General features: G+C 36.0%; 1 protein-coding gene across 1 annotated transcript; it reads right to left on the minus strand.

Moving 5' to 3' along the window:
* Positions 1-40: 40 nt before the first annotated feature.
* LOC147540623 (uncharacterized) lies at positions 41-9,205 on the minus strand. Its single transcript, XM_086641714.1, has 15 exons — positions 8,954-9,205; positions 8,133-8,263; positions 7,719-7,823; positions 7,463-7,559; positions 7,234-7,336; positions 4,953-5,019; positions 4,782-4,857; positions 4,543-4,616; positions 3,924-3,996; positions 3,747-3,830; positions 2,956-3,018; positions 2,213-2,343; positions 1,549-1,645; positions 1,315-1,417; positions 41-673 (listed from the first exon to the last, which is right to left on the minus strand). Exons 2-15 carry the CDS (start codon positions 8,219-8,221, stop codon positions 648-650), a joined length of 1,188 nt encoding a protein of 395 aa, XP_086497840.1. The 5' UTR covers positions 8,222-8,263; positions 8,954-9,205; the 3' UTR covers positions 41-647.
* Between the last annotated feature and the right edge of the window lie 57 nt (positions 9,206-9,262).

Consider the following 9,262-nt stretch of genomic DNA (forward strand, 5'->3'; position numbering starts at 1 on the left):
AAGACGTTATCTATCCTACGCAATTATTCGCTAGAGAAAATGATTCAAATCATCAATCAGTAAATTATTCGAAGATGTATAACATTCAAATTTACAAGGGATGAACGGCGACAAATTAGCAAAAATGTTTGGGAATGGAAATGCATGTCAACGAGGGGAGAGAAACGATATATGGCAATCTGCTGATTAGGCAATCGGGGCGAGATCAGCACGGGTAGATCCCCATTCCCCACTTATCCGAGCCGAGGAATTCACTAACACTTGCGCGCGCGCACACGCGAGAACACACACGTCACACACACACGCACGCACACACACTTTTGCATCAATATAGATGCTACATACAAATATATCACAAACTCTACTCTATTGATCCAAACAAAATCCCAAAGAATTCGAAGTTCCAACTACTTATAAAAACCCACAGCAGAATCAATAGTCATCAATAACTTTGTCTATAAACTTGTTACGGCAATGTTATTCGATTAATGTTGAGATGGATTTGGTAAAGCAATATGTATCCAACATTCATATGCACAGCCCCATAATCGAAGGTAGTTTCTACTCTTGAGCAGCATTCCCTCTTTCAGTTTTTCAGTTTGCACATACATTTTGTAATTTGTACATTATTCAGGAACAAGTAGACCTTAAAGGTATGTAAAGAATATGAATCCTGCGCAAAGAATGAAGTTTCGGTTTAAGCGGAAATTTCGATAGGCATGGAAATGGAAATATTTCGGTCATTACAACGTAAATATTTCGAAGTTTATTTCCCTAACAAGACATTGTTAAGAGAAACATAGTTAAACTTCGGTTTGAATCGGAATTTCGGTAGGCATGGAAATGGAAATATTTCGGTCATTTCGACCTTCGAAATTTACTTCCTTGATCCTGAGGAGATATATAGCTCATTCACATCTTCATCTAAGAACCATCTTCCTGTTTGTTGCTAAAAGTAAAACTGAAATACAGGAAGATTAACTTGCATCTATCAGGGTTTCCAACACAATTAAAGTGAGAGCAAGTCACTGCCCTTGACCATTTTTTCCCAACAAGGATAATTTCATCACAAAATCAACGAAAGGTGTATTGTAGTACAATTAATTGTTGGTTTTAATGTTTGAGAATTTTCAGTTCCTGCCGTCACCGGTCCGGTGTTCTAGTTCTCTAACCAAACTCTGTCTTACAGTCTTTCAATATTTAGTCGAGCAGACGAGTTAATATCGTTTTTTTAGAGATGACAAGTATCAACATAAATGGTAGAACAAAAATCTAAGTACAAATCTAGGGAGGAAGTGAACGACTGTTGATTACCTATATTGAAAATGACGAGTTCTCTCTCCTTGACATGTGGCTTTGCAACAACCCCAGCAGGCTCCACAGTTACACGAACGTATTGCTCACTTTTATCAGGACTCTGCATAAGACTTTAAATACTTGAAAAGAAAATCCGACATATGATCGGCTCCGGCTACCACTATTCCTATCTGATACCCAATTTACTCAGGTAGATCGGCTGATGCCAACTAGTTATTATTGAAATCAAACCTGATTAACAAGCTCGTTATTGCTATCAGCTTTGAAGATGAGTTTCTCCGTATTCAGTAATCTTCTTCTCGCTCTGAAGCCAACATCTGTTTTGTCTCTTACCAATTGAATGGTAAAGCAAGCAGGAATATATAAGTCAATGAACTTAGTGAGATTTCATGGAGAAAACTTCGAAGCACACAAAACCAAGAAAAAATAAAACGAAGAAACATGTGTACATACAGAAGCTGGATATGATATCTTAACTTCATCACATAGATGATTTGAGCTCGTGTAATCGGTAAAGGCGAGAACCCATTTGCAATGGGTAAGCTCTCTTGATATAGCTCATCCCCGACTTTCAAGACGTTATCTATCCTACGCAATTATTCCCTAGAGAAAATGATTCAAATCATCAATCTATGAACCAAAATCCGCAGGAAAAGAAAGTATGTGTAACGACATTCTGTAAAATGTGAAGTGTTTGGGTATTAGGATAGTCATCAAGAACATAACAAGTCATAATCTTCAAAATAGGGTCACGATTTCTTCTTTTTTCAGGAAACCCACACATTTTTAGCTTCAAAACTCATGAAAGATACAGTTCACATCCATGGGCAGACTGGTTTTCTCCAGCCTTTTCATCAATTAACAACATGAACAATACAAAAAGAAGAAAGCTTACATATTTTCGTGGACGAGAGATAGTGAGGTAATCATTGCAAGGTGAAAGCAGAGGAGCAAAAACACACTGTAAACCAAAACATGAACCATTGCAGTAAAGCGCGAATCTGATCGAATAATGGTTGATTGTGTCTGTTCAAAATAAAAAAGAAACAAATCATAAATATTGATCAATTCTTATATTAGCTCATTACTTCTCCACCATTAGAAGAGCAACAAAAAAATTATAACACATATTAGTCACCAACCTAGTTATACTATTAGCAAACAAACACTCATTAGAGTACTAAGGAAAAAATAAAAATAAAAGCAAGAGAACAAGAAAAGTCAGGCAAACTCTAGGCAGAAATCTTAAGTGGACTGTCATGATTCGTGTTTTCGATGATTCTAATCCACTAAACAAAAAATTATGACATATTAGTCACCAATTGTGATAGTCCCACATCGGTCACGAGAGAGTCTGGAGACAGGGTTATAGGTGTACGCTCAAGCTTAATAAATTGCCGAGGCTATTGGTGTTGGAGTTTCATCTGCTCGATTCTTGTTATCCAAACTGAAAACATCGTTAATATGAAACGACCTAAAGTACGAGAAAAATTCAAGTATCAAATTTCAAGCTGTCTTCTTTTCTACTCGCTTCTCTCTTTTCTAGTAAGATATCTTCATTACTAGTGTATGAAAGAATAGTAAGTTTCAGAAGAATAAATTTATATCAAGTAATTGTTCACATGATAGAGCATATACTTCTCCTTGTCTTTTGTTCTCATTTTTCTTGGGCTTAACTCGAGCTACTGTTCCCAAAACTGCCTGGTGAACAAATAAAATAAAAGTAACTGCATTTTTCAAGGGAAGTTAAAAGTCAATCAAGTATACAAGCATAGAGGAAAGAAAGACATTTCATAGTTGCGTATGGTTTTGCTATATACAACTTTAAAATTCATAGCTACTACAGAGCAGCGTCATAAAAAAATACAAAGAGGAAAAGTCCAATGAAAGAATAAAACATATGAACCCCGGGGTTTCAATTACTAGATAAACTCAGAAAAAAAAAATCTTGAGAAATGATGTTACCAACTCAGATATTAGAATCACTTTTCTTAAAGAGGTAAGTACCTACGACAGTTAGACAGAATAAATAGAGTTAACAGTGATAAATGCCAGTTACATAAATTTATAACATGGAGAAACCATGAAAGTAATACAATTGCAGCGACAATAAAATTACCTATTGTTTGTCATTTCTTGTGATACATTACTTAATTTTTATTACTAATGAACTATAATGAATAGGAGGCCTTGAACTTATTGGTGCATCCAAATAGTTGGATTATGTTCCTCGAACTTCCAAATTTGAAGTTAATCAACCCGCATATGAATGTAAGAGGATATAGTGTTCTAAAATTAGAAAAAGTTTTCTTCACCTAAAGAAAAGCAGAGAGAGATAGATCACTCTAATAGTCAATATTTATTTCAAAACTTAACGAGAGGCAGAAAACTGTCATAATTGAAAATGAACACAGGATTATCAGATATACCGAAGATGTAAAACCACATAAGCATATAAAGAGGAAAATTTGGAGTAAGCCTCCTAGCACTGCAACAGCTCGAACGACTCTAAGCTGCAAATGTTAAGATGTGACATCTATTATTGCAAAATAGACATTAAACATTTGAAGTTGGAAGAAAGCACATGGATGAGAACATAAACCAACCTTTGGTGCAGAGAATTCCAGACCCAGTGCGAAAAGAAGGAAAAAGAACACCAAATTCAGCAACTGTTTCGACCTAAACGCCAAAATGTTAATAAGAAAATTAACAATGATGCTTGCTTGTGAATTATGTTGAAATACCTGAATGGGAGACAGTTTTTTGTAGGACTGCAATTATAATAGTAACAAACCAACTCCTATGCTAAATTTTATAAATTGGAACTCCATGTGATAGACAATGAAAGTTTTATCCTATGCAGTTAATGTCTGCCTTGACTACTTAATGCAGATTACCCAAGTCCTTTCTGTCAAACTTGCATAAATCAGAGGAGTTACTGTGTTAATTATATCGTTGAGGCTAAACCTTACCAGTCAACAACCACAGCAAGAAGGGTACTAGCAATAAAAATGTAAGTGATTGCAAAATATTAATAGAGGTTAAACCCCTATTAAGGTTGATTATCTTATATCTACAATCCAACCGAACACATTATCGTCAATTTCGTAATATCTTGTTGTACATAATAAATATAAAAAGAAAGACTGAAAGCAAATCTTCCGCGAATGCTTGGGTCGAATCACTTAGACAGAAAATTTCCAAAATAATGAAGAATAAACATACTTGCACCATTCACTAACAAAACCAAAACCGCCTGGTCCGACAAGTGACCCTGCTAGCAGATATCCAGTGAAGACCTACAATAAAATAATACAAAAAAATATAAGGGATGGCACGATAATACCCAGTCTGAAGGCATTGATGAGTTAAATTAAATCCTCAGAATTTGTTGGCTATCAAAACAACATATTATTATAGTTGCAAACATCATGAATAAGCTAAGGCAGAAGTAATGTTCAGACCAGCTGACCAGCACAAGCAAATGCAATGTCACCACAGGTTGCAGATACAATGACAACCACCAAAGCTGATATCAATCTGAAAAGAGACTAAATAGAGTGTTGGTAAAGCACTTGAACGGAAACGCTAAAGCCGGTTATAACTTTAGTTACAACTTCACACAGTAAATTTACCTCAAGTCCAATTGTAGTACAGAACTACAGATATTGATTTTGTACTGGATATACTGAAGATGTTGTCCTGAAAATACAATTTCCGATATATAAATCAACATCTGATCACTAAGGTAGTCCTTGTGAAGTACAGTATCACCACTCCCACAAATCAAAAGTAAAGACATAGGCATGTCAGAGTGTTCAACACCACAAGAACCAAACTTTTGAGTCTATTGGTGTTGGAGTTTCATCTGCTCGATTCTCATTATCCAAATTGAAAACATCGTGAATATGAAACGATCTAAAGTAAGAGAAAATTTCAGGTATCAAATTTCAAGTATCAAGTATCAAAGCAAGAGACCTAGAAGGCAGAAACCAAGTTCCTGACCACTTACTCCAGCCAAGTTGTGATGAAATGAGGTTGTATGAACGGGGTCCACCATCATATGATCCTGTGGTTGAAATTCTTGGACCATTTACTGTGACTGTGTGGCAGTAGTATTTGTTGTGTTTTTATTTAAATCCCCATTATATTTGATTATAGATAGGGGTCATAGAGGTGTCATCTTACCCAAGCCCACAGAGCCAGGCCCAAGACCATCAATGAAGGCCAAACCCATCAAGATCCCATCTGGCCTAATCTCATCATAATCACATGGCAGGCCAAGCCCCAAGCTCTAAACAAGCCTAAGTTTGGGCATGCACCTAGCCTATTGCCTTTACAAGGACATGCCAGTTTAGCTCAGGTGGCACTTTGGCTATTGGTCAGAAACCAAGTTCGTGACCACTAACTCTAACCCAGGGTTGTCGGCAGCTTGGTCCACCTTATTGACATCTCTAACAATGATGGAAACCAGACCAAAATTTCGAAATCTGGTTGAATTAGCATTCCAAGATATGAAATGAATAATATTTTGTACCCAAACAAAATCTTCATGGCTGGCTTCTGAAATGTATTTCTAAACAAAATTACGTATACTTTAAAGGGAAGGTGTTAACAGAGTGTAAGCTTTCATTTCTCCTCAGCATATGTGATGGAAAAAAATATAGTACAAGAAATGCCAGTCTAAGGCATAATACCACCAGAACTCCAACCCAGCAAGCTTTGTGTGGGATTCCAAATAGTAGCTCATCACAGACTGTTTTCCAGAATAGATAGAGAAATTAATGAGTATATAGTTCGAATATATATAACATTCAAACTTACAAAGGATGAACGGCAACAGATTAGTGAGAAATGCATGTCAGCGAGGGGAGTGAAATGATATATGTCAATCTGCTGGTTAGGCAATCGGAGCGAGATCAACACGGGTCCATCCCCCATTCCCGAATTCCGACATATTTGTGCGGGCACACACGCACCCTTGTGTATCAATATAGATGTTACATATAAATATATCACAAACTCTATTCTACTGATTCAAACTAAATCCCAAAAAATTCGAAGTTCCAACTACTTATAAACCCACAGCAGAATCAATAGTCATCGAGGATTCAAAGACCAAAAAGGATGAGCAACTCCTGAATAACTTTGTCTATAAACTTGTTAAGGGACAGTTACTCGATTAATGTTGAGATGAATTTGGTAAGGCAACATATATACAACATTCATATGCACAGCCCAAAAGTCAAAGGTAGTTTCTACTCTTGAGTAGCACCCGGCATTCTTGTTTCCCTCTTTCAGTTTTTCGGGTTGCGCATACATTTTGTAATTTGTATATTGTTCAGGAACAAGTAGACCTGAAAGGTATCTAAAGAATATGAACCCTGAGCAATGAATGAAGTTTCGGTTTTAGCGGAAATTTCGGTAGGCATGGAAATGGAAATATATCTGTCATTTCGACATAAAAATTTCGAAATTTATTTTACTAACAAGACATTGTTAAGAGGAAATTAGTTAAATTTTGGTTTCGATGGAATTTCGGTAGGCATGGAAATGGAAATATTTCAGTCATTTCGACATTCGAAATTTAATTCTTTGATCCTGAGGAGATATATAGCTCATTCACATCTTCATCTAAGAACCGTCTTCTCGTTTGTTGCCAAGAGTAAAACTGAAATACTGGAAAATTAACTTACACCAATCAGGGTTTCCAACACAATCAAAGTGAGAGCAAGTCACTGCCCTTGACCATTTTTTCCCCACAAGCATAATTTCATCACAAAATCAAGAAAGGCGTATTTTCAGTTACTATCGTCAGCATCTGGTGTTCCAGTTCTCTATAATAAGTATCAACATAAATGGTAAAACAAAAATCTAAGTATAAATGTAGGGAGGAAATGAACGATTGTTGATTACCTGTATTGAAAATGACGAGTTCTCTCTCCTTCACTTGTGGTTTTGCAACGATCCCAGCAGGCTCCACAGTTACAAGAACGTATTGCTCACTTTTATCAGGACTCTGCATCATAAAGATTTTAAACACGTGAATAGAAAATCCGACATATGGTCGGCTCGGGCTACCCCTTTCCCGATCTGATATCCAAGTTACTCGGCTGATGCCAACTAGTTATTATTGAAATCAAACCTGATTAACAAGCTCGTTATTGCTATCAGCTTTGAAGATGAGTTTCTCCGTATTCAGTAATCTTCTTCTCGCTCTGAAGCCAACATCTGATTTGTCTCTTACCAATTGAATGGTAAAGCAAGCAGGAATATATAAGTCAATGAACTTAGTGAGATTTCATGGAGAAAACTTCGAAGCACACAAAACCAAGAAAAAATAAAACGAAGAAACATGTGTACATACAGAAGCTGGATATGATATCTTCACTTCATAGCACATAGATGATTTGAGCCCGTATAATCGATAAAGGCGAGAACCCATTTGCAACGGTAAGCTCTCTTGGTGTAGCTCCTCTCCGACTTTCAAAACCTTGTTACCTATCCTACGCAATTATTCACTAGAGAAAATTAGTCAAACCATCAATCTAGGAACCAAAATCCACAGGAAAAGAAAGTATGTGTAACGACATTCTGTAAAATGTGAAGTGTTTGGGTATTAGGATAGTCATCAATAACAAAACAATTTCATAATCTTCAAAATGGGTTTACGATTTCTTCTTTTCTTACGGAATACCGCACATTCTTAACTTCATAATTCATGAAAGAATCAGCTCACACCCATGGGTAGACTGGCTTTCTCCACTCTTTTCGTCAATTAACAACGTATAGAATACATAAAGAAGAACGCTTACATATTTTTGTGGACGAGAGATAGTGAGGTAATCACTGAAAGGCGAAAGTAGAGGAGAAAAAACACAATGTAAATCAAATTATGAACCATTGCAGTAAAGCTCGAATCGGGTCGAATAATGGTTGATTGTGTCTGTTCAAAGAATGAGAAACAAATCATAAATATTGATCAATTCTTGTATTTCCCTTTTACTTCTTCACCATTAGTCACCAACCTAGTTATACTATTAGCAAATAAACACTCATTAGAGTACTAAGGAAAATATAAAAAAGCAAGGGAACAAGAAAAATCAGTCAAACTCTAGGCAGAAATCCTATGTGGACTGTCATGATTTGTGTTTTCGATGATTCTAATCCGCTAAACAAAAAATTATAAGACAAATTAGTCAGCAATTGTGATCGTCCCACTTCGCTCACCAGAGTGTTCGGAGCTTTCACCAAGAAAAAAACCAGTACCTCTGTCAGATGGTTGAAGTGGGGTCAGTGTCGACAACGGCTAAGGCTTTGGGCGACACACCGACTCAATTATACTATTAGCAAGCAAACACTAATTAGAGTAATAAGAAAAAAATTGAATTTTCAGATGGATTAAGGATAACTAGTCCTGGTTAAAATTTGTGGGGTTTTGAGATTCAATTCAATCCTGTAAGTTATATCTATTAAACCCACTTTTTTTTCTCACTCCTCAAATCATATAACCATTAAAACCCTAGGAGCAAAAGTATATCAAGAAGAAGTTCATGTATTCAAATACCCAAATCTCATTCCTATTTTAACAGATAAAGAAATCAAAGATTGAAGTTCTTAGTAACAAGATCTTTACCTGAAATTCCAGATTTCCCTTTTCTTCAGAGGGTTAGAGAGAGAGAGAGGTTTGTTCTTTGTTGTGATTTTGATTTCCAGAGAGAAGAAATCGACCACGAAATATTTAGTCCCACATTGTCTACTTTCAAGAGTTTCTTACAAAATGAAACTCTTGAATTTTAACCAGGACTATACAAAAAAATCTGTATAGTTGTAGATTTTGAGCGAATATTTTGTAATATCATGTTTGAGTACTCCCGAGTAAACACCCGTAACTTCACGATGAATTCATTTTGTAATAAATAATAGAGGTAAATACAAAAATCCA

This window comes from Eschscholzia californica, unplaced genomic scaffold (genome assembly GCF_041429995.1).
Source record: "Eschscholzia californica isolate CP2 unplaced genomic scaffold, dmEscCali1.0.p SCAF_5, whole genome shotgun sequence".
Lineage (NCBI taxonomy): Eukaryota > Viridiplantae > Streptophyta > Magnoliopsida > Ranunculales > Papaveraceae > Eschscholzia > Eschscholzia californica.